This window comes from Cavia porcellus, unplaced genomic scaffold, assembly GCF_034190915.1.
Source record: "Cavia porcellus strain 051 isolate PalLab524CR breed Dunkin Hartley unplaced genomic scaffold, mCavPor4.1 scaffold_10, whole genome shotgun sequence".
Taxonomy (NCBI): Eukaryota; Metazoa; Chordata; class Mammalia; order Rodentia; family Caviidae; genus Cavia; species Cavia porcellus.
This window is the reverse complement of record NW_026947493.1, coordinates 37079616-37105370: the sequence shown is the minus strand read 5'-3', so window position 1 is coordinate 37105370 and position 25755 is coordinate 37079616. Positions and strand designations below refer to the sequence as shown.

Below are 25755 nucleotides of genomic sequence, written 5' to 3'. Positions count from 1 at the left end.
ACAACTGAGATCTTGGCTTATTAAAAAGTTTTTGCATGTCAAAAGAAATGTCCAACAGAGTGAAAAGGAAACCCACAAATTGGGAAAATATCTTAGCCAACTGTCCCTCAGACAAAGGCTTCTATCTAGAGCATATAAGAATTTAAAAAATCAGGCCCCCAAAATTCAAGGACTCAACCCAAAAATGGGCATCTGAGATGATTACCAAGTTCTCAGATGAAGAAATACAAATAGTAAATAAATATATTAAAACATGTTCAATGTTAGAGGTCATTTGGGAAATACAAACTAAAACAACACTGAGATTCCATCTCCAGAAAGAATGCCCAGGATCGAGAACTCAATAACAAATGCTGAGGGCCTGTGGGGAAAGGGACCCCTTCTCCACTGTTGGTGGGAGTGTAGGCTCGTGCAGCCACTGTGGAAATCAGTGTGGAGACTCCTCAAAAAGCTAGGATTAGAGATTTGATTTGACCCAGCTTTCGGGCTTCTGGGCATTTTCCCAGAAGAATTTAAAACATCTTGCCACAGTGATATATGTGCACCCATGTTTATAGCAGCACCGTTTGTAATAGCCAGATCTTGGAAACACCCCAAGTGCCCATCAGTCAAGGAATGGATGAAAAGGATGTGTTATTTTTATATAATAGAGCACAACTCAGCTATAAACAAAGATTGCATGGAGACTTTTATAAGTAAATGGACATGATTTGAGACTGTACTCGTAAGTGAAATAAATCAAACTCACATGTGCAAATACCGTATTGTCTCCCTATTGTAAGAAACTGAAAAAAGTATATACAATCCAAAATCTACAATAAATACAGTGTAAGAGTAAGAAACTGCTCAAAGAGAAAAAGTAATTGGGATGGAGAAAGGAGGAAAGAAGGAAGAAAAAGATATAAATTTGTATATGTATACATAAGATAGCTAAAATGACCATACTAATTGCATTAGCTTTTGAAAAAGAAGTTAATATATAATTAGTCACTTTTACATATCTATATCTGTTATTCTAAGCAACCCTCTTGAAGGTAACAATATGCAATATTACAGCCATTGTCAAATTCCTATCATCTTATTTTGTAAACCTAGACTGTTATTGTACTGGGTTTGTTATTTATTTATCTCTTTTGCTTTTCTTTTCTATGTTTTTTTCTCTTAAAAAATTATTTGTTGAGTAAATTAAGAAATATAAAAGTAACTTGTTTGAGATCACCCCAAGTAGCAAACATAGAGCTGGATTTTGAACTCAAGCCTGTCTCATTTGTGTTCGTTGTTTCCTTGAGGTACACAGATAAAGGCTTTGTAAGCCTTTTAATATTGTTTTTGAAATATATACTACTGAAATATTTAATTGTTTTTAAACAATATTTTAAAAAGAGTATTTCTATATTAAAAAGAGTATTTCTGCATTAAAAAGAGTATTTCTGCACAGCAGAAATGTCAGTAGTTTGGTGTCAGACTGGCCTAAGAGACGGTCCCTGCCTGAGCCATGCCCATTCTGTGAAATGCACATTTCAGTGCTGGGACAACAGACTAGGAGAAGCTTTAACAGGATGGAGCACAGCTCATGCAGTACCTGGTTCCGTACCATTTCCCATACCTGGTTACTTCTGCTTGTGTAGTGGGGCGTCTGGTGATTGCTCAGGTTCGCAACAGGTTCCAGATGTGTATCCCAAAGGAGTGGAAGCAGGTGGTGTGAGGGTTGGGGCTCCGGCCGGGGCTGGCTCTTTGGCGAATGTCTGCTGAGGACTGGATCTGTGCTCTCCCCAAGACAGCAGGAAAAGAAGTCTGTTCATAGGCCATTTGCTGATAAGATTTAGATTCTCCCTGTGCTGTCTGAAGGTAGGCAGGCCTACAGGAGAGCGCCACGGAGCAGCCCTGGAATGAAAGCACATTGTGAAAGTGGAGGGAAGGGTTGAAGTTGGATGCTGAGTGTCACGGCTGCAGGATGATGTGACCGCAGTGGATCTTCAGCAGAGGTTTCCTTGATGAACAGAGGCCTCCTAATGCTCTTCTTCCCTCTCCTCTTGTCTTCCTCCCCTCCTGGTAGCATACTGGGGATGGAACCCAGGGCCTTTTTACATCCCCAGCCCTTAAAAAATTTTTCTGTTTTAAATTTTGAGACAGAATTTCTCTAATTTCCTAAGCTACCCAGGCTAGGCCCAAATTTGAGATCTTCCTGCCTCAGACTCTCAGTGCTGGGATTACAGGCGAATGCCATCATGCCCAATATCACCGGGTGGCTTTGATTGGAGAAGCACGAGAGGATTTCCAGCACCCGCGGACCCGTAGGGACTAAGTCCATCAACTCCTACTCTGCAGGCCTAGTGATTCAGGTTCTGCGCTGAGGGGTGTTGTCCCCACCTCTCCTCTGTCACTCCCTTTTCTTCCTCCCCCAGGTAGGTGTGCAGGCATTGGAACAAAGAACCCAGGCATTCCCTGCAGTCTTTAGGGTGGATGACCGGGGTGGCTTCTTTCTGAGACATTATCTGTCTTGGCCGACGATCTGTGCTCCTGGAGCACAGAGCCTGAGTCCTCCTGCCACTCAGGCCCTGGTCAGGGAGGTGCCTTCTCTCCAACAGACTTGACTTTCCTTCTGGTAGGGGGGTGGAGCTCCCCAGCGTCCCACTTGGACCAAAGAATGACCCGAGGTTTCCTAGCAGGTCTGAGTGTCATAAGGAAAGTCTCCACGTCGCCACTGCTCTGGAAACACTCACTTGTCTGAAAAGCAAGAGCCTGAGCTTGAACTTGCAGATTTTAGTCTATAAGGAAATCTAAAGTTGCAGAATTTCACCCTTCAGTGAACTTTGCTTTTGAGGTTTTGATTAATTTTGGTGGCCAGGTGGCTAGCAGAGGGGAAGGGTGGCAGAGGGGAGGTTCCCAATTCTAGCCCAGCCTGGGCAACTGGTGATGTCGTGAGACCCTGTCTCACGGTAAAATAGTTTTAAAAGGGCTGGGAATGTTGCTCAGCGTACAGGGTCCTGGGTTCAGTCCCTAGCACGCCAAATAAACAAGACAGGGCCACAAAACTGGCTTTGTCTGGAGATGCGCCGCGGTCTCCAGAGCCAGTCTTGGCAAACTGGTGGAGGTGTTTCCTCGAGCCTTCCTCTGGGCCAGTGCAGTCTCCCTGCCCCACCACACTGCTGCAGGTGCCTGCTGCCTCGGACCCTGGGCCGGATGGGGGGAGCACGCACTTGGGAGCAGACAGACCTGTATTTGAATCGCGGCTGTGCCACTTAATAGCTGTCAAAACTCGGGTGACCCCGTGCTGCTTTTTGAGCTTCCATTCCTCTGTGAAATGCAGACATCACTAGTTCCTCCCTACCTTGTGCAGTGGTTATGAGAGGCAAATGAGACCTACAGATTTAGCTCCATGCATGATGGAGTGAATGTTTAGTAAGGTGAAGCTTCCATGATTACCAGGCTGACCGTCATCATTACTGATTGCTTCGGTGAAAGTCAAAACAAGCCCAGTGTGATGCTGCGTCTCTGCCTCTGAGACCGCCCTTGTCCTTGTCTCCAGGGCCTGTTCCCACCTGGCGAACCTCCTGGTGCCACTCTGTAGATCACGGCACGAGCTCAGCACCCAAGGATCTTAGCCGTGGCAGCGCTCGTGTGTGTGTGTGTGTGTGTGTGTGTGTGTGTGTGTGTGTGTGTGTGCATGCACCGTGCCTGCGTGGGTGGGGCTGTCTCCTGTGTGCTCATTGCAGTGATTACAGCCGTAGCAGAGGGGTGGGTGAATATGAGGTCCACCTGCTTTTCTCTGGAGCTGGTGACCAGTGAGGAAGACCAAAGGCATCAACCAAAAATCAGGCAGTGCTATCCGGAGAGAAGCCATCTTGGTACTGTAGCAGGCTGTGGGACCAGGAGAGTGACAGGCCACATCCTGCCTTTCAAGATTCTGGTCTCATGAAAAGGTCAATCCCCAACCAGAGTACAAACAAGTAAAATCCTCTTTCTGTCTGGTCTCTGTCTTGGCACCTTATCTGATACATACATAGCAGGCACCCCAAGCTGAACTCATCTGTTCTCTTTTCTCTCCCACTTAGAATGAGCTTCTGCCTCATTCCCTGCTTCATCCCAGGACCCCCAAAAGATGGTTACATAAAAAGGGCTCAGTGAGCAAAGAGCAAATGACCAGTGGCTAAGTGATGCCTTGTGAAATGTTTGTTTCTAGTCCAGAGTTTAAAGTTCAGACTTCTTTGTTGCTAACTGTGGTCAGTCACCACCCTGTAATGAAAACTGACAAGAAAATCCATTCTGCTGTTCCACGCAGCGTTTACTTTGTAAAATGAGTGGTTTCTTCAGGAGCTCATTCTACCCAGATTAACTGGGTTTGGCTGAATGAAAAAGGTCACTGGAGGACTTTTGTCTTCTGGACTTGGCACTCGAGGCTACAGAAATGTCTGGGAGGAGCAGGCCTGAGGACTTGTGGGGCCGAGTGTGAGTGCTGGGTGCTGAAAGAGGGCTCTCCCCTGTGAAGACATTCTTATCCCCTGTTGATAACAGACTGCTCTCAATATGTCTGATTGACAAGAGTTGTAACCTCGTAAAACCTGTAATCTGAGTATCAGACAACAGCACGGTCTCCTTGCATAACGGAAGCTGCCATTGATGGTGGCCTACCTCTGGTGGGCCAGACTTTGTTCCGATGCTGAAGACACATCACCGTGGTCTTCACAGAGCCTGGCTTGGTAGATACTGTTTCTCCTTAAGAGAAGCATCCGGAGCCTCAGCTTCTTCACCGTGCCCTACGAACAGCCTCAGTTAAGGACTGCGGCATCTCGGGGCGAAAGAGAGCCAGGGGTGGTGGTGTACACCTCAGTCCCCACACTCAGGGAGACTGAAGCAGGAAGACAGCAAATCTGAGTCCAGCCTGGACAACTTAGCAGACACTCGCTTCAAAATTAAAGATTTTTAAAGAAGGGTTGCAGATAGAGATCAGCGCAAAGGCCCTAGGTTCAAACCCTAGTGCCACAAGCAAACTTAAGAGAAGTGGAACTTGGGGCTGGGGATTTAGCTCAGCGGCATAAGCGCCTGCCTTGCAAGCAGGCAGTCACGAGTTCGATCCCCTGTACCGATAAAAAAGAAAAAGACCAAAAAAAAAAGAGAAGTGGAACTTGGGAGGGGTACAGGCTGCCGTAGGCAGGAGGACCTGGCCGCAGCTGTTCCCCAGGCTCTCCCAGCACGGTTGTGCTTGGCTGCAGCAGTCTCCCCGAGGCAGACTCCACCAGACATCCAGGTGACAAGTGAGACATGCTTATTTGTCACACGTGCTTTAAACTGTGGAGAAGAGCTTTGCCCTAAGGCCTAGGTTAAGAATTTTGGATTCAGTGTTATGCTGTAGCCAGGTAACTGCAAGCGCAGTGCTTGTCTCTGTTGATCTGTTAATTTACTGATAAAACGACAACTAGCCTCTGTTCTGTGTGTCTCAAAAGTCGCCACATAAGCTGGGCATGATAGAATGCTTCTGTGGCCCAGGCTACTCTGCAGGCTGAGGCAGGAAGATCCCTTGAGTCTGTGAGTTCAAGACCAGCCTGGGCAATGTAATGAAACCTCAAAAGAGAAAAAACTGAATGAATAAATAAGATAGATATGGTAGATTAACTAAGGTCAGTTTTTAACACCCAGCTGAACCGAGCCAGCATGGTGCTGGGTGTGGAAGGCCCACCTGAGAGTTGTTGTCAATAGCATGAAAGAAGAACTGGGATGATGGTGTGCCATTGATTCTCCTGGAGAAGCTTGTCTGGTTTTCTGGGTATGAGCTCAGCTGTTTTCATCTCTGTCGGAGGATCTCAGGTCCTTGCCATTGCTGGGGATGACTGTGGTTCTTTTGGGGGGAGCTCTGGCCTTTACCTTGAGTTTGGCTTCCTGGCTGCAGTGCAGATCCCTCTGCCTGCTGGCACAGATCCTTCATCCCACTGGTGCAGACTTTCTAGCTTCCATCACTGACTTTGGGCCTTCTGGGTGCAGATCCTTGATACAGACTTACATGAGACATAGTCATGAGCTCTAGACCTCCAGTTGGACTCATGGAGGACCTTGCCATGGGCTCTAGGTTTTCATCTGGACTCATGCAGGACATTGCTGTGGGATCCAGGCCCTCAGCTGGATTCTTTGGCTCTTTAGTATGTGGACTGATCTACACTTTTTTGTATTTGACTCTTTGGGTGAATATTATAAAATAATCCTACAAAATATGTATATCCTGACTACAATAGGTCTAAATGTAAGATCATCAGCTGGGTTTCATTGACACCATATGGTTGTTTTCAGCTGTACCTAGATGGTCAATCCACAAGGGCCAGACCCCTGTACCAACAGGAAGCATTCTCAGACATGGCACCTCTGAGCGCTGTATATTATGGTTTGTGTCTGGATGTCCCCCCAAAGCCTCATGCAGTCATGAGGGAGATGTTTCTCTGAGGCAGCTGAATCTAGAGTTTGTGGCTGATTCATTATCTAGTGCTGGGATTATGGGTGTCAGTGCTACACTCATCCTGGAGTGGGTATCCAGTGTAGAATATAAGGGACAAGAAGAGTCTTCTCTTGTGCTCCCCTCTTTTTGCTCTTTTTGCTTTTGCTGTTCTCTGCCCACATGACCTGTTGCTTCTCTGCCCTGCCTTGGCGCCAGCTGATTACAGACCGAAACCTCTGTAAACTGTGAGCTAAGTAAACCTTTCCTTTCTTAATTTTGGGCATTGGGTATTTTGTCTGAGAAACAAGAAAAAATTAACAAAACAGGGTGATTGTCAGCATCTCTTTTCTACCTCCCCCTGTACCCTCTTTGCACCCTTGTCCTCCCCTTTGCATGTGCTCTCTCTCTCTCTCTCTCTCTCTCTCTCTCTCTCTCTCTCTTTTTGAGACAGGGTCTCACTTTGTAGTTCAAACTGGTCTTGAACTTGTTAGGTAGCACAAGCTAACCTCAAACTTGCAACAATAATTTTCCTGCCTCAGCCTCTCGAGTGCTGGGATTACAGGCAGGTGCCACCATGCCCAGCTCCCTTTCTTTTATCTAAGTAAGAGTCTCCCTTTTACTTTCTTTTTTTTAAATTTTATTTTTTTATTTTAAAGAGAAAAACACAAAAATCAAGAAGCAAACTAACAAAAAACAAAAGCAAAATGGTAACAAAAACAGTGGCAATATAGGATTTTAAAACAAGATGATAGAATTTAACAATGATTGTTATATTGCATATTGTTATCCTCAGAAATCACACTATCTTTTTATGTTTTTAGATTCTACCTATAAAGGAAAATATCCCTACTTGTCTGATGATCTCCAGCATCATACACTTTTTTTGACTAATGGTATAATTTTGTTCTTAATGGCTGAATAAAAGCCATTGTGCATATATACCACTCCTCTTTATCCGTTCACCCCCGATAGGCATAGGCAATCACCCATGATTCCGTGGCTTGGCTATTATGAATTGTGCCACAGCAAAGGTGGGCTTCAGTGTCGCCGTAGAGCACCTTCCCCTGGGTATACGCCAAGGAGAGGTATAGCTGGGGTGTCTTTGTCTTTTCACGGTGCCCCCAAAATACCCCAGATGAGTATTTGACTTCCTAAATGTCGCACAGCAGGCTCATCAGTGCAGATGCCCGGGCACCGTCCTAGGACGGCTGGCTCAGGCTGGCCCCTGGCATGGTTACCTCTGTTCCTTCCTCTGGTGGTTCTGAAGTATCCTGCAGCTCCTCAGAATCTGGAGCTGCAGTGCTCCGGGTGGGGAGTTCACTGTTGGGATTTTAAATACCTAGGAACCTGGCTAGAAGAGGGGGCCCCAGCCCTCACCCCATCTTTGTCTAGCAAACTCTTCCTCATTCTTCAGGCCTATTCAAATGGCTCTTCCCCAGAGAAAACCTCCGTGGCCATCATTCTAGAGTCTTCAGCCCACACTTGGATCAGCTACTGAGTACCAGGCAGTCCGCCAAGCCCTAACATGCGTGGTGTTCGGTCTTCTTCTCTGAGAATAAACTCACTTGTTGCCACCCCTCAGCCCTCGCCCACTTTGGAGTTGAGAAAGTGTGACTCAGAGAAGTGACTCAACTTTCCCTGAGATGTTCGTCGTGCTCTGTGTCTCCTGCCTGCATGAGTGTAAACTCCTTAACTGTGGGAGCTGCTGGCCTTTGCATTCCTGGGGGCACAAACAGAGCCAGGCACTGAGTAGATGTTCAACAAACCTGTGTTGAATTGAAGTGAATATGAACAGTTCTGGGTGCTTTCTGATCTCTACTTTTGCTCATGGTAGGACAACAGGAGGACTTCTTTGGGGGTTGAAGACTAGATGCCCTGCAGTTTTCCCATCCCTTCTGCAATTCCGGTCATTCAGTAGCTTTCTTCCAGGAGTGTCAGTGGATTTAGTAAGTTACAGGCCAGGGAGGGACTCAAGAAACTCTTGCTTGGTTGTTTGAGCCGGTGATACAGAAGAGATGAACTTTATGATTTGTAAAGAATTTCTTATAAAGAGTAAAAATGTTGTCTACATCTAACTTGGCAGGCTACCCTAGTCATAAATTTATAAATTAATTTCAAATATAATTATCTTTAGTTCAATGACTTCTGAATCTCAGTTTTTATGGCATAAAATAGGAATCTTGGAGCAGATGTCTAAGGTTCTTTCTGGTACTATGGTTGTGTGATTACACCAGGACCCTGAACGAGGTTGGGAACAAATTTAAACTTCTCATCAACAAAGCAGCTATGAAAATGGAATATTTTTGGGTGAATTCGGTACTTTTTCCAGTCTAGTCGATTTTTCCAAATTAGTCAGAATCTGCCTCTGGTATCTAAATTAATTACTTTCTTTCTTTCTAAGTAATATTTTATTACTTACCAAACACAGTAATAATCATAAGAGGACAAAAGTACAGGGGGGAGACAAAAGGGTTAAAGGTCACAGGACCTGTGACCACAGAGGGCTGGTTCTAGGGAGCTGCTTAGAAGAGCTGGATGAGCTTGAGGGTAGGTACCCCACCGTGTAGATGCCAGTCACCAGAAATACACCTTACCCCAGTAGACAAGTACCGGTAGTGTGTATATATGTGTCCTGAGTGAAATTACAGCATGAGTTCTAAATTCCTAGATGCTGTGCGAAGGCATTTGTGGAACAAGGAAATAGGAAAAGAGACTGCACTGTCTTGGATAATGATGCAAGCAAACCGTTTATCCTAAAGTGTAATAGCTTCCCGTAATTCACTTGCATAGCCTGGCTGAAGGTCAGGGCAGTGGGGCGGAAATGGTAAGGCTTGCACGTGCTATTTGATTGCTTGTTTTCTTTCCTTACCCGAAGCCCTAATCTCTGTTTATGTTTGAACTTTGTCTTGCAGCGGAAACGGAAGCAGAGCGCCCAGGACGAAGATGCCGCCAGCCTTTGCAGTCTCGACATAAGTGTAAGCACAGTCTTTGTAACTCCTGCCCTCCCCTGCCGTAATCAGCCTGTCTCTCTTCTCTGAGTGGTACTGGACAGAACGCTGTGAACTTTAAGTGGCTTCCAGCACCAGACTGTGGCGGTTGTGACATGGAAGGGCGGTAAAACAAAGTTTTAAAAAACTTTACTGGAGAAAGTTTTAAAAAACATACTGGGGGCTGGGGATTTAGCTCAGCGGCATAAGCACCTGCCTTGCAAGCAGGCAGTCATGAGTTCAATCCCCGGTACCAGAAAAAAGAAAAAAAAAACTTATTGGAGAAAGTTGTGTAGCTGATGTAAACTTTCAGGCCAACTTGCTTATTGGCTGTGTTTTTCTCTCATAAAATAAATTACAAACTGAGTGCATCTCGGTAGAATCTAGATAAATCCTGCTGAGCTGTTTTAGGGTGGTTCAAGATGACGAGTGTTTGTCCCCTGGAGGGGGGAGTTAGTGACTTGGCCGGCGCAGGCGGCTCAGTGGATTTGGATTTAGTAGATGTTTGTTCGAATCAAGATTCTGTGCTTATTACTTGTGTGGCATGATTCTTCACCTGAGTAATAAGAGTGAAAAGGCTTTACCTACCCAAATTTTTTGAGTCAAAAAAACCAATAAAAGTGAGACCAGTGAGTACATTGTCTAGTGCATGCCAGGTTTCTCGGTCAAAACAGAAGTTTGCAAAAGAGACTAAGGTGACTTGGTAGCTGAATACTAGTTTGACAGAGAGAAAGCATTTTTTTTGGGTTTTTTAGGCCATGCCCTTCGATGCTTAGTTTTAGCAGATTTCTGTGCTTGGGTCCAACTCCCTCCTGGTGTAATTGGGGAGCCTCCCTGTGCCTCTGATCCCCTCATTATCCAGGGGCTGAGGCTGGCAGGGGGCGGGTTTCAGCCCGCTGGGTTCCTCCTGTCCTTTTGTCTGTGTGTTTTATACACTTCCTTGGGGCTTACCTACTGGACCCACCTAAGGTTAGGTTTTAGTGTCTCTCCCTTACAAAGGCTGTGAGAGCTCCCTTGTGTGATGGGAAGGCTTCCATGCTAAAAGAGAAGAACTGAGTCGTGGTCTTGGCTCACCCTGAAACTAACAACATAATCATTTCTCTTCTGGTTACGTCAGTCTCTCGTTTTAAAAAAAGAAAGGTTAAAGATCAGGCCTTCTAAAACTATTGTGAAAATTTAAAACTCATCAAAGGTGCATTATTAGGTTCTCGTGTGATGACATTTATTTAGCAGTAAAAATAGGGCTGTTTTAGCTATGTTTAACTATTGCGCAGTTGGTCATGGAGTGAGCCTGAGCTGGCTTCTAACTAACGCACGTAAGCCTCTTCATTCACCATGTGGTGTTTATCTGTTCCAGTCTTTGGAACACTGGATTGATGAAGTTGGTCCAGTTTGCTGGATTGCCATGGTAACAGGGCAAAAGAGTTGTGTTCTTCTGAGTTTTTACTTTAATCACTGGATATTTTATTGTTGACTAATGAAGCCATGGACTGCCCTTACCGGCAATAAGTTTTTGTGTTTGTACATACTTAATTTTGTGGAACTTTACTTTTAGAAATTAGAGCTTTTAGGATTGGAAGAATTGTCAGCCGTCACATGTAATCCCCTTACTTCACAAATGAGAAGCAGAAGCCCAGACAGTGAGCTGGGCCGGACTTTAACCTGCTGTTCCTAAAATGGGGTGTCATCATGCACTGTTCTTCACATTGACATTGATGTGATAGTTATTCTTCAGGAAAGCGTGCTCCAGATGCTTTTTATCACTGACCTCACTGACATGAAAGCGTTACTTGGAGTTAGGAATAGTGATTTGGTTTTTGTCTTGATTGGCATCAGTGACCTTGCCTTCTTATCAAAGTCACTCAAATCTCAATGTTTTGTTTTGTTTTGTTTTTTTGGTCTTTTTGAGACAAGGTCTCACTACGCAGTTCAAACTGGCTTTGAACGCTTTGCAGCCCAGGCTGGCTTCAAACTCGAAGCGATCTTCCTGTCTCAGCCTCCTGCGTGCAGGGACTACAGGTGTGCACCAGCACCCAGCCCACCTAACCACACTGTTGGAGGGGTTTTCGGCATTGGGTGGCACCTAGGGCCTGGTGCACCCTAAGCAGGTGCCTCACACGGAGCTACAGTCACAGCCCGGAAATCTTTGGTGACTTTGAGATCATCTTGCTGTTCTGCCAAGCTAGCCTCAGAATCTTGGGCCCAAGCAGCGCCCCTGCTTCCCGACCCACAGGCCTGTGGCATCAGCCAGACAACGAGTTGCTTCGAGTTTACTCCTGCGGGTGGTGGAAAGTATCTGAGAAAAACAGTGGGCTCCAGGGTGACTCATTCGGGAGGATATGAGGGTTTGAGAAGGCAGCGCTGCTAACTCTCGGTTTCGATTCCGTTTAGTGAATGGAAAGACGGCCGCTGCATGTGTGGTGCCCCAGGAAGGCGTACCTGACGGCTGCTCTTGCAGCAGTCACTGTCCGTTCCATCGCGTCCCAGCACAATGCCGGGTGTGGAGAGGGTCTTGATAACCACTCACAGCTGAATGGTTTTAAATAGTGAGTTCCCCGAATGTTCCCCCAAATGTATTTTGATATTGAAGAGCTGGAAAATGTTAGCAGGATGAAATCTCGTCTTGACTAAAAATTGATATAGCACCCTGTAGAGCAGCAGCTGTGGCTCCAGGCTCTGCCCTCATCTCGGCGTACATGAAAGCCCCAGACCATGACTGTGACAGTTATCTAAGGGCGTTTCTCCCAATGAGGGTGACAGAGCTCCTAGGAATTGTTTTCCCGCCCTCGCCTCCCAGCGTTGCTTTGAGAAACAGATTTGGACTGGAATTATGTACTAGTTGACAAAATAATTGGTCTGTGTTTTTTCCCACCACTTTACCGCGTCCACTGGCTGAGCCCCTGGGTTCCAAGCAGAAGAAAACATACTCTTCCCAGGAGGGGGTGGGCAGGAAACAGAGGTGTTTTTTTTTTTGTTTGTTTGTTTTTTTTTTTGTCTTTTTCCTTTTTATCGGTACCGGGGATCGAACTCACGACTGCCTGCTTACAAAGCAGGCGCTTATGCCGCTGAGCTAAATCCCCAGCCCCAGAAAGAGAGTTTTGAGAACAATTCGAGGAGTGAAGAAGGCTCCTAGAGCTGCCTGCAGATCTCCTCTCCCGGCAGAAGGTGCCAGTGGGGTGGTCGTGCTTGTCCAGTTCCCGTTCCACCGGCCAGCGGCACGGTGGGGACAGCTCTCCTCCCGCCCTGGCAAGGGCCTCGCAGCTCAGCTCCGAGCATTGTTTCCCTCCAAACAAGCAGACTGTGCCCTGAACACAGAGGTAGCTGCCAAGGAGGAAGATGTGAAAGATGAAAAGAAGTAGGCTTTCTCTGTAGAAAATCTGAGAAGTGTGATCAGTGGAGTCGACAGCCCTACCTGAGAGTAGTGACTATCTACATTTTAATGTATTTCCTTCCAGCCATGATCCTTTTTAAAATGTTTTCATTAAAGAGTACAAAACAATACAAAGAGAATATAAAGCCCTATGTGGCTTCCAGAGCAACTGAAGAGAAATTTCCTTAGCAGCAAAGCTGAAGCTGTTGTAAACCTTTGCTCAGTGGAGCTGGGTGCTTATGGCTGCTTCAGCCGTGTGTAACTCTCATGTGTACACGCGTCCCTAAGCAGTGTGTGTATTTTAAAGCAGCCTGTAAAGTTTTTATAGATATGTATGACTTTTAAAAATTGAAATTGTAACAAAGTAATTTATTCCCGTACTTTGTGCTGACCGTGTTGAGAGCGCATTGCCATAGCCTGACATAGCCTTCGAGATTATTTTTAGTACATACAGAGCACTTTGTCAAATGAGCACACCAGATGTATTCAGCCCATCCTTTCTTGGGGAGTTAGCCAGGTCCTGACTCTTCCCAATTCTAAACAGCACTCGTGGGCATCCGAGATTATCACCGAGTGATCTCTTTCATGACTGGGATGAAATTCCCGGCCAACAGGCCAGCACATGGCTTTTAACCTTGTGAAGAGGTTGATGCCCACTCGGCAGTGAGAGGGGAAGTAAACTTTAGGGCTGTTGGGTGTCTCAGACTGAACCTTGCAAGAATGGGAGACCGTTTCCGAGTTTCCTGGTCTACCTTTTTGGTTTTGAGGCTTACCATTCACGTCCGCATTCCTTGTGTGGAGTTGGTGGGTGCACACAGCACACCCTGACTCCTGTTTGCACCCCTTTCCCCTTGGCTCAGTCTCTGACTCAGCGTGGAACTTTGGCTTCCTGCCCTGCCTCTCACGGACCCTTCAGGAGGTCCTGCAGGGCTCAGCCTCCTTTCTTGCATGCTTCCCGAGCCAATGGGTCTTCCCCAGGTCTACAGTTACTTTGCCGGTTTGTGAGCAGTTGGGTGAGTTCTACCTGAGCCCCTTCCTTGTCAGGGATACCCGGGGAAGACATGCGCACACCTGTCGTGGCCTTGAGATCCCTGTATTGGTACAGCTTTTCTCCTGTCCCCTTTGAGAAATCCAGACAGACGTCCACGTGGCTTGCCTCTTGAGAGTGGTTGAAGGAGCGCTGAGCCGTGGGATTGGGACAGCGAGAGGCTCTCAAACTATCATGCCCCATCTACCACTGGGCCTTTGCACATGCTATTACCCCGTGTCTGGAATGCACACTTTTCCCACACTTCACTTGACTTGTGCTAACTTACTCTTTGTATCTGTTTCCCTTCTAAGTGGTTTCCATTCTTTTGCATTCCTCCCTGTAGCTGTTCTCTGTTCCATTCCCTACCCTGATGATCCTAAGCACGTGACCTGTCCTAGCCTATATCACATAGCATGGTGGTGATTGCTTCCTGATCTTTCTCCCCAGCCATCCTGTGAGCTCCTCTCAGGAAGTCTGCGTTCTGCCCTCATTAGGTGCCCATATTATGTGGCACAGGCCTTGAGCCATACTAGGTGATCAGTAAGCATCAAACAAAGTCTGGGCTTCAAGTCTCCCCCATGGCCTTGCTGAAGGAAAAGGACAGAAAAATGCCAGGTAGGCAATGGTGTTATGGAAGGGAAGGGGTGGAATTTTAAAAGTCTAACAAGAAGAGATGAGCATACTCCAGATGTAAATGCCAGAAAATCCTCTGGACTCTGATCAGTTCGCAGGCTGTTTGCTGAATTTGCTGCAGTGCATAGTACAGACATGCTCCATGGATAGTCTCACCAGCAGCATGTCAACTGCAAGTGAAAGCTGTCACAGTCACTACTTAAAAACATCTGGGATGGATGGATGGACGGAGAGTGAGTGAGTCTCAGATTGTTTTACTCCGACGGGCACATTGGAGCTGCTCAGTCTTATTTTCATTAGTGAAGGTTTCCAGGGGGCTGGATACCAGTCAGAATTTCAGGGAAGGCAGGACCAGATTGCCGTGGTCCTTGGCTACACAGGATAGCCACTGTTAATTGAGTGCTTACTATGTGATGGCCACGATGCCGGTGGACAGTTTATCACTTCACCCCTTATTCCCCCTGGTAGAAGTGAGAAAAATGGATGTACAGAAATTATAAAACTTGCCCGAAGTCTTAAAATAGCAAATAGCATAGGTTTATGATCTAATTTCCAGGCTGTTCTCCCAATCACAGTGCTAGATATAACAAATAGCATGATCTTGAATGTTGATATGGATTAAGTAGTTTACATAGTCTGTGCTTTGCAAATACCTAATTTAATTCTTACAGTGGTCCGTGACCATGGGTAGTAACACACCCATTTTACAGATGAGGAAACTGAGGCTGAGAAAAATCAGTGAGCTTAGGGCCATAGCTTGTGAGTTTAAGCCTAGGATGGTTGGACACCTCAGCTTCCCCATGCTGCTTCTGGGATAGGAAAGAAGAGAGAAGAAAGCATTTGGTTCTATCACTTCTAGTGCTGGATGATTTAGAGGGCATTTATTTAGCTGGTCTCACTGGTAAACCAGATGTGAGGTATAGGCCAGTGCTGCCCAGATTTTCATTACTTAGGTATTGCAGTTACTTACTCGATTACATAGATATTCAAAGCATTACAGTTGATGTAGAAGGATGGAAAGCTTTTTTGTCTTGATTAAACTAATGATACTTCGTTGCCAGGATATTCAGCCAGACACAGAATAGCAGCAGGATTATTTTATTTCTGTTTAGCGAAGTCAAGAGAATTAAGAAAGATACTGTCTTTGAGTTTTGTTTTGGAACTTGCTGAGAGATTAGTCTTGCTCTGGCCAGCATGAGGTCCTTAGGATTGTAACAAGGTTTTAATGGTGCTCTTGCCAGGTGGTGTGGCCCATGCCTGTAATCCCAGCACAGGAGGCTGAGGCAGGGGATTGCCCTAAATTTGAGGCTAGCCTGGCTACATAGCAAAACTCTGTCTCAAAAAAGCAAAAAACAAACCAACAAAACGTGTTTTAATAGTGTTCTTATCACCGCGGAGACCAGCCTGTTGTGGACACTGGGTCTTCATTAGCCCGTGCCCATATTTAGCCTGTTGGCCTTTTCGGTTTTGGATGTGCAAACTGCTGAGGCTCCCTGTAAGGTCATTTAGGCCTTAGGCAGTGGAGCCCTATGTCCAGTGCCGCCTGGTATCAGATTTATCTAGTGTTGACGTAACATACCGCGCTTGTCTTTGGCCTGATTGATTGGATTATGGGTTGTGATAAGCATGATGAGCTCTGATCTTTTTGTTTGTTTTTTGTTTTCGATTTGTAGTCAAGGTCACCCTGAGCTCTCTATATAGTCCATGCTGGCCTTGAACTTACGGGAATCCTCCTGCTTCAGCCTCCTTATTGCTGAGATTACAAGCATGGGCCACCGTACCAGGCTGAGTTTTACCTTTTTTTTTTTGTCTTTTTTGAGACAGGGTCTCGCTATTGCAGTTCAGGCTGGCCTTGACCTCACTTTGTAGCCCAAGCTGGTCTGGAACTCACAACGATCGTCCTACCTCAGCCTCCTGAGTGCTGGGATTACAGGTGTGAGCCACCATGCTCAGCCTGAGTTTTATCTTTGATCTACCTTTTAAAAGTCACAGTGACTAGGAAGCTTCAGCACATACTACCAAAAGTCCATTGCCTGCAACCTTATCAAAAAAGGAAAAAAAGACTCAAATCTACACAATTAGGAACGAAAAGGGTGAAATCACAACAAACCCTGCAGGGTTTGTGCAGGGCCTCACCGGCTTCCATGCCACAGCTAAGCAGAGAGCCGGGACCGCGGGGGCAGCCTTGCCTCTGTGCCCGCCGCATGCTGGGCACCGGGATCTGGGGTGCGGGTTCCAGACCAGGCCTCTAGGGTTTTCAGACTTGGGAGGCACCTTGTCTTTTGTTCATTTGGAAAGGTCATAGGGTGCTGCCCCTCATAAAGGGAAATATGATGGCTCTTAAGTGAGCTCCACCCATAAATACTAATTACTAATAAGAATGTTAACAAAATGCACCAAGTGTTGATTCCAGTCTTCGAAGCGCCATTCAGATCTGGATGGTGGTGATCACAGGGTGACGTGCTGGCACCAGCACCAGCAGCTCTGCCTCTGCAGAGAATCACGATCACGCTGTCACTGCCTTCGCCAGCTAGGTTGTAACATCCGGTTCCCATCATCCCCACAGTGACTGGGTGATTCCAGGGCTCTCACCCAGTTTCCCTGCCTCTGTTGTTGACCCTCTGTTGTCCACTCACCAAGGCACCCAAAAAGCTCATTTAATTTCCAGTCACGTGCCTTGTGTCCTTCTCACTTAGTAGCACTGACCCACCCTCCTCGTGACCTCAAGACCCGGTATGGTCAGGTTTATTGCTGCTTCTGGACCTCATCACTTCCACTCTCCCTTTTTGCCCCAGTGTGCCCTCTATATGGACCTCACCCTATTCTTTTACACTCCTACCCCAGGACCTTTGCACTTGCCATTTCTCTCTACATGGAAAGCTTTTTTAGTTACCAATGTGATTTATGCCTCATTTTCCTTTATATGCCTGTCTGCTCAAAAATCCTTTTTTTTTTTTTTTTTTTTCTTTTTTTTTTTGTCTTTTTCTTTTTTATCGGTACCAGGGCTCAAACTCACGACCACACACTTGCCAGGCAGGTACTTAGGCTGCTGAGCTAAATCCTGGCTGCTCAAATATTCTTAGCTTTTTTTTTTTCCTGTTATTTTACATGAACTAGCATTTCCATTGAACCTCCTTAACCCTAATGTTTCCTTATTTTCTTATCTTGACTTTATTTTTCCTGTATAACTTTTGCCCTCACCTGTCATATTATATATTATTTAATTATTAGTATCTTTCTTCACTGAACATAACATTTTATTTTATTTGTTGTTGTTGCTGTCATGTTCTCAACATGAGACCTTGCCTGGCATAGCTTGTGTCCCTAAAAATCTAGTGAATAAGTGAAAGTGGCCACTTGATCATCCATAACCTCGCGCTGTCTTTGGGACGTCTCTGCACACAGGGGCCGGATTCATCTTGGCAGCATTTTTAGAATATCATCTTCCTCTGTGCACATATATTCTTTCTTTCTTTTTATTTTAAAGAGGGTAAAAACTAAACAGAATAAAACATAACAAAGCAGCAGATCAGAAGAAAACAATGTAAGTGACACAGATTTCAAAGCAAGACAACAGGAGATCAACATAATGTTGGCTAACATAATGTTTCTTGTTTTTTTCTAAATAGTTGTCTATATCTTCACACACAATGAATTCATACAAAGCAAAATAGTGTAAAATGATCAGAACAGAGTGATGAAGGCATTACAGGCCTTCAAAACCAGACAATAGGAAAATCAGCGATGTCTGCTATAATGTCTCTTGTTCTTTTCAAAATAGCTGTCCATACCTTCGTGTATGTTGAAATTGAACCGTACAAAACAGACTAAAACCACTCTGAACAAAGAATAAAAGCATTCTGGATTTCACAGCATGATGATAGGAAATAAACAATGGATACCATAATGTCTCTTTCTCTTCAGAGTAGCTGTTCATTTCATCACACATAATACAATCAATTTTTGTAAACTGTTTAGGAAAAGTTCTAGGCCTTACAAGCCTCTACATGTACCTCTATCCTTTCTGCATTAGAGGGGAAAACAAAACAAATGAAAACAAATTACTAGGAAAAAAAGACAATAATAGCAAGGAGCCCAAAACGATGACGATACAGGCCTTCAAAACAAGGTGACAGGAATATAAATATGGTTGTTATTTTACATAGTGCTCTTCAAAAGAGTTCCTCAGTTTCCCTAATGTAAGTAATGATTCAAATATATAAAAATATGTGGTAATCATGATTCCCCATTAGGTGGCCTTGAAGCCTTATAAAGTTTTCACTCATTAATTAGAAAGGCTTTATTCTGGGCTTCTTGATATGAAAATATTTGAAGCTAGAGTATATGAAGTTTTACCCAAATATTTCAAGGAAAAAGACACTATGGTAACTACTATTAAGTCAGGTTATAAGGTGGTGAAGTACTAGGTTATTGAAACAGTCATGCTGTGACCTCTATTGTTATATTGTTATGTCCTGTTTTATCTCAATCTCCCCCTTATTGTTTCAAAAAAATTATTTAGTCATTTCTTATGTTTGTCTTAATTAAAGAAAAAATTCAAAAAAAAAAAAAAAAAAAAACAAAAGAGTTCCTCAGATCACTAGACACAAACTTCCAAGTTGATCCAATTCTATGAATGTTAACTATCTTGTTCCAAGAGCTAATAGAATTTGTAGCATAATCATCTTAGCTATTTTAAGTGCCTTTGTACAAATTTAGGTATTTTTTATTTTCTCTTCCTTTTTTCTCCCTTTTTCCCTGAGATACTATTTTTCCCCCTTTGAGCAGATTCTTACCTTTTGACAGTATTTATTGAGGATTTTGTATCTTATGTACTCTTACCATTTCTTACACTAAGGAGACAATATGGTGTTTACACATGTGTGTTATTTCACTTATGAGTGTGGTCTCAAGTTGCATCCATTTACCAATAAAAATCTCAATGTGATCATTCTTTATAGATCTACAAATTAAAACAGAAACACTAAATCTGCTGGAAGACAAAGTAGGTAGAAGTCTTGAAGACACAGGGGTAGGCAGAGAATTCATGAACAAAAATCAAACCACACAAGAAATACTTCTCAGAATCAGTAACTGGGCTCTCCTCTTACTAAAAAGTTTTTGCCTGTCAAAAGATATTTCCAACAGAGTAAAAAGAAAACTCATGAATTTTGAAAAAAACCTTAGTGAACTGTCCCTCAGACAAACGACTTCTGTCTAGAACATATGAAGAATTTTGAAAAATCAGACCCCCAAAATTTAAGGATCCAATCCAAAAATGGGCATCTGAGTGAGATGAATACACAATTCTCAGATGAAGAAATACAAATGGCAAATAAATACATGAAAAAATATTCATCATCATTACTCATTTCTAGAGAAATGCAAATTAAAACCACACTGAAATTCCATCTCACTCTAGACAGAATGGCCAGGATCAAGAAAACTACCAACAACAAATGCTGGAGAGGCTGTGGGGAAAAAGGAACTCTCCTACACTGTTGGTGGGAGTGTAGACTGGTGCAGCCATCGTGGAGCTCAGTCCAGAGGTTCCTCAAAAAGCTGGGATTGGAGATCTCATATGACCCAGGAATTTCACTTCTGGGCATATTCCCAGAAGAACTGGAAACATCATACCACAGTGATATATGTGCACCCATTTTTGTAGCTGCACAATTTGTAATAGCCAGATCTTGGAAACAACCTAAATGCCCATCAACTGAGGAATGGATAAAAAAGATGTAGTACTGTTATACACATGTATTCTTTCAATTTTAAAGAAAACTCTGTAAGCCAAGTGGATACCTTGTGGTATAATTCCAAAGCAAGGTAAGTGAAAACACTTACAGGTTTTATGAGCTAATAAAATAGATCCGCCAGAGGATGAAAGGGTACAGGGAGCACGAACTATACTTATGATCTCACGTCCTGCAAACGTGTTAGTTCCCGAGCTTTTACATTTAGCTCAGTGGGCCCTACAGGGGTCTTTCGGGTTGATGGGAGGAATGCACATTGTTTGTTCAGATGAAGAACATTTTGTTCGCAAAGCCTCAATTCCTCCCATTCAACTTGTATTTACGGCGCCCACAGCACTGCCCATTGTGCCCACCGTGTGGATATAGAAGGAAAAGTGGTGAGGAGCGGTCAGTCAGCACCCGCTGCCCACCTACCCAGGTCCACGGGAAGGAGCATGTTCTGGGTGGCGCAGAGAGAGAGCACGAGGGTCGCACTGTGTCTCGCCTGAATGTGTCTGGGGACTTATTCACACGTGTGCCTGTGCTGCTGCTCTGCTCTCCACACCACGGAGGAAGGAAGGGAGCAGCTTTGGAGACACCCAGCATGGCAGGAACTAGGAATATGCCAGGCTCGCCTTCCCATTTTGCCCGCAGTGACACTGAAAGACGCTCCCCTGAAAAGTCCTATGTGTTTAGCTTCTCTTCTCTTGCTTGAAAAAGATACACAAAATTTTCACTTAAAATGGCTTTCACTGATGATAAGCTTTAAAGGCAGTAAATAAGACCCACAAGATAGACCTGATGGCCGGGGATTTAGTTCAGCGGCACAAGTTCCTGCCTGGTAAGTGCAAGGTCGTGAGTTTGATCCCCAGTACCCCCCCCCCCAAAAAAAGGCCCTGATGATCTCCTTAGTTGAATTATGCTAACCACTTAAAAGAAAGATGTGTTTGTTTAAATTTGCAGATAATCCAAAAGACAGATGATTCGCCTTTTGGTACAGACAGCTGCACCTTGAACATGATGTCTGCTTTTAGTTCAGGTAGTACAGCACAATTCCATAGACTAGGTGTCTTGTAAAGCCATAGAAGTTTATTTCTCACTGTTTGGGTGGTTGAAAACCAGAGACCAGGATGCCAGCATGGCTTGGCCCTGGTGAGTACAGACTATGGACTTCCTGATACCCTCATATGATAGAAAGAGCTCTCTGAGGCCCCTTTTATAAAGACGTTTACCCCTTGGGTGGGGGCCCATCCTCATGACCTAATGACTGCTCGGAGGCCCCACCTTGTAATACCATCACATTGAAGGTGAGGGTTTCACCTCATGAACATAAGGACATAAGCTTTTGTCCCACATCAGTATCCAAGTCCATGTATTACATCTTACCAGCCACCTATATTTGTGTCATTAAAGGCACACGAATTAATCCACAGAAGACAGAACAAAGAGAAGATTCCTTCTCAACTTGATTTGGGTGTAATCAGCTGAATGTTCATGCTGAAGAAACCTTGGATTCGAACAGTTAAGTTGTCTTCTTTACATGAGCTGTTTCCTACTGCTTGCCTTTGCGTGCGAGCAGAGGCTGGCTGCTGTGTGTCTCTGAGTGCCTTTTTCGTAGCTGTGGATAACTTACCTTCTCCCCTACTCCTTTGCCATAGCAGAGTGATTGCCCTTTCTGACCTGTTTGTATGCCATGAAATCATGTTCTTTGCCACACTGATGTTTTAAGATTTGCCGTGTTCCTCAGTGATGATCTTTCTCCATCATACAACCAGAAGCTGAGACTAAACTTTGACTTAAATTGCTGTCAGACTGGGAATAGGCCTTCCCTGCTTTCTCAGACTTGAGAGGAATGTGTCTGGAGACAGGACGGGCTGATGGAGAGCTACGCTGTGTGTTATGTGGTGGGGCCTGCTGGGTGGCCCCTGGGAAAGCACAGGAAGGCACGAAATCACCCCGCAACCCTGTAGGATCTGTTTAGTTGGGGAGCTTGTGTTTGACTGCAGGTCTTGTTGGCAAAGGGTGACATTTCCCTGAGAAGACTTCAAAATGTTATTGTGTCGCATGTGATGTGGTCATAAAGAAGCTAGTGCACTTCTGGGGGAGGAAGAAGATTCGGCATTGTTGTCCTGTGCAGCAGCAGCATCTGGGGGCCGGAGAGGACTGGAGCCCTGTCTTAGGATGTCTGTGTTAAGTGACACTGATCGTGAATAGCTTTCAGACTTACCGGTGACTTGGAAGATGTTTCTGGACTGTAAAGTCCTTTAGGGCCTTCCATACTTTTTTTTTTCTTTGTCTTTTTGAGACAGGATGTCACTGTGAAGTTCAGGCTGGCCTTGAACTCACTACACTCCTCCTGCCTCAGCCTCCCAAGTGCTAGGATTACATATTCTATTCCTTGTGTATTTGTTCAGTCATATTCTTATTGACCGAGCCTCTCCTGTGCCCACCTCGGGTTGGTGGTGAGAGCAGAGTGTGGGAAGCAAGCCCTGGAACATTCTGGTGGCCTGCAGTGCAGTGGTGGAGGCGCTGTGGAGTAATGATCATAGCAACAAGAATGTAACTACAAATGGAATTGAAAGTGCTCAAGACAAGAGACTGTGTTGCATGCAGGGTGTTTGTGCCAGGACCTAGACTGTTCTGAAGGCCTTCTCTGGGACGTGAAATCTGCGAGAGGGAAGGTTGTTCAAAGGGCTAAGAGACAGAGAACCAGCATGTGCAGTGCCCAGTGGCTCTCTGAGGCAGATGTGGCCGTAGGTGCTGAACAGTGAGACGACAGTGATTGACAGGAGCTAGACCGAGCAGAGCTTTGAATTGATGGCCAAGCCCAGGATGTGGGTCTCTAGAACAGAGGAAGGTGCCAGGGGATGCTGTTCAGCGGGTGTGGTTTGTGCTTTGAGAGGACTGTTCTGGCCACTGAGTGGAGCTGAGTGGAGGACTGTTCTGGCCACTGTGGGTGGCAGGCTTCTTGGTGTGCTGATGAGAGGCGATGGTGCCACCGGACTTGGCTGGCTGTGTCACAGCCTCGTGTAAGAGATGTGCGTATTGTTTCGTGTCTGTTTACTTGGTCTTGGGTGGGCACTCGGTCATGCTTGTCTGCTAAGCAGGGAGTAGGAGATTTCGATTTGAATTTGAATTCTGTTGTTGTGCAGCCGCCAAAGCTTGTACCTGTCACTTTGCCTGAGTTTCTGCAGGTATAAAATAATGTAGGTGGGTGGCAGCCTTCCCTGAGCTCACGCCGCTGGGTCTGTGATGTTTCTGGATCTGTGTGCTTTCAGGCAGGTGATCAGAAGGCACTCGTGTGGCTAATGAGAGAGAGCAGCTCTCTGAGTTTGCTCCAGCTGTTTGGAAAGAGGCACTTAGAGAGCACCACTGTGTACATCACTGTTTCCCACTATTGCCAACACCAGACTAATGTTCAGTTAGGACGCCTTTAGAACAGCAAATGTGATTCTTTAGAAAAACAAAACAAATCCTTGCTAGTGGGGGGAATGAGAGCAAGGCTGCTACTGAAGCGGCTGAGAGGACACAGCCTAAGTGAAGGCAGGACGCAGAGAAGGGTTGGCTCACAGGCTGCCCTGGATTTGTGAGTCCTGTGTCAGCAGTGTGACAGACACGCTCAGCCAGAGCCACAAACATTTTCCAGAGAAAGAGTATTGATCGAATAGTAAGGCCAGGAGAAGGGCAAGGGGTGTCATTTGCGGGCAGCCTTGGTCAGCTGCCGCCCACAGCAGCCTTGACGTGTGTGTTTTTAGGCAAATGCACGTTAGCACGGAAGCTCTCTTGGGATGAGGTGGGAGGCATCAGCCTTGGCCTCAGAGAGGAGCCACAGATGAAAACAAGACAGCCCTGTTGACCTTCAGACTACAAGCAGACTGCTTTCTTTATGCCATGTCACCCAGCAAAATTAACCCCCCCCCAAAAGCTTTTTGTTCAGCCACTGAATACGAGCAGGTATTTGGGGGAAAAGTATCTCCCCACCCTCCTCAGAAGTGATGTTGGCTTAGCCGTAGTTGTACGGGTTTGAGAGTGCCAAGAGGTTGAAGGAGTGGGTGGAAAGAAGTTTCTTGGAGGTTTTCTGGCATTTTCAGGGGTCTGCTGTGTCTCACACTCCCAGGACAGCTTCCCCCTCCCTCCTTGCTCCCCTCGCTGGGCTCTGCCTCCGGACTGTTCCATTGAAATTCCCAAGTGGGGGTGGGTAGGTGAGGAGGTCAGGGCCTGGCGTTTCCCATTGCTCCCCCACTTCAGGCTGTGGGCCAGTGTACTGGTGTACTCTTGCTCTGGTGGGGTTTAGGGGGCCAGCTGGGAACTAACATATTTAGATTAATGGAGTAGACCTGCTTGGTGCTTTGTATACTGCAGTCCTCCGAAAGACAGAGTTAAAAAAGAAAATACAGGGTAGAAGTTTTCAGTGACCTTTAGAAAAGAGAAAGGGAGGCACATCCTCCAGCCTGGGGAGAGGGCAGAATTCGCAGGAGCCTCAGGCTGGGCTGAGGCAGTGAGCAGCCCCTGTCCTGGTTACAAACTCTGCAGTCCCAGTCCACTGGCCTGTCTGCATTCCTACTCCGGCCCCTGTCCTGCCTCTCCTCTCGGCTCAACTGCCCCCATCTAGGTTGAAGGTGCCTGAATCAGTACTTGAAGAGCATGTGTTAGGATTGCCTCAAACCTCAGTGGGAAACTGGGCTCTGGCCCTGGCTTTCCAATGGTCTTGACTTCTGCAAGGTGAGGTGGCCCCCAGACACTTCCCTGTTCCGCTCCCCTTGCAAATGGATGCTAAGGCTTCAGGCAGAAGGCTCAGTGGGGAAGGGAGCTTGGGAGGTCAGCACCTTGACATCATGCTGTGAAAGCCAGGTGACATGGTTTCTTTGCTCAAAGACCCTCGGGTTTGCATAGGGGTTTCACTGCCGTTCACCTTCACCTCCTTTCCCTGGAGCAGCTTTTCTGTGTTCTCTAGTAGCCATGGTTCAGGAGGAAACACACTGCACCCTTCCTCCCAGCTGGTCATCACCAGCTTCTCTACAGGAAGGACCTTGTTACCCAGTCCTGCCATCCCTTCAACCAGCCCTTCTTAGATCAGAAATCAGATCATACTGCACCCCCTTGAACTCTCCAGTGACTTCAGAGGCCTTCTAGGGGGTCTGTAAACTTGGACTGGGGAAAAAAATTGCATCTTTATGTTTGAATCCTATCATTGAAACGTACATTTCCTCTCTAAATGAAGACAGCAAACCACAGCAGTGTCAGCAGTTCCCTCTGATTTTGATGTGACAAGGACGCACTGGTATTTTCTTTTCACAGCACACCAGTTGCCTACATCTCAAAATACCACATAAGTTCAGGATTATGCAAAATTACAGCAGCAATTAGACCTATCACCAGATCTGTTACTGAATGCATAAGCCAAGAAATTATATGATACATTCGTTTTTTTAAATACATTGATAACTCTTCAATACAGTGGGTTTCCTTACTCAGACTTGCAGCAATGTGGGTGAGAAGTGATGGGAGTCAGCTGCCCTGGGGTCAAGCAGGAAGGTTTTGCATTAACTAGAAAATCAAAAATAAAAACATGACAG

At 45.6% G+C, this 25755-nt stretch overlaps 1 protein-coding gene across 5 annotated transcripts in view; it reads left to right on the top strand.

The window, feature by feature from the left end:
- Arhgef3 (Rho guanine nucleotide exchange factor 3) overlaps window positions 1–25755 on the top strand; it is a 277874-nt gene that overhangs the window by 138760 nt on the left and 113359 nt on the right. For all 5 annotated transcript variants that reach the window (XM_063257324.1, XM_063257325.1, XM_005008261.4 and 2 more), the window contains one exon: window positions 9337–9399. In XM_063257324.1, coding sequence (XP_063113394.1) covers window positions 9337–9399 — 63 coding nt within the window. The remainder of the gene's footprint in view (window positions 1–9336; window positions 9400–25755) is intronic.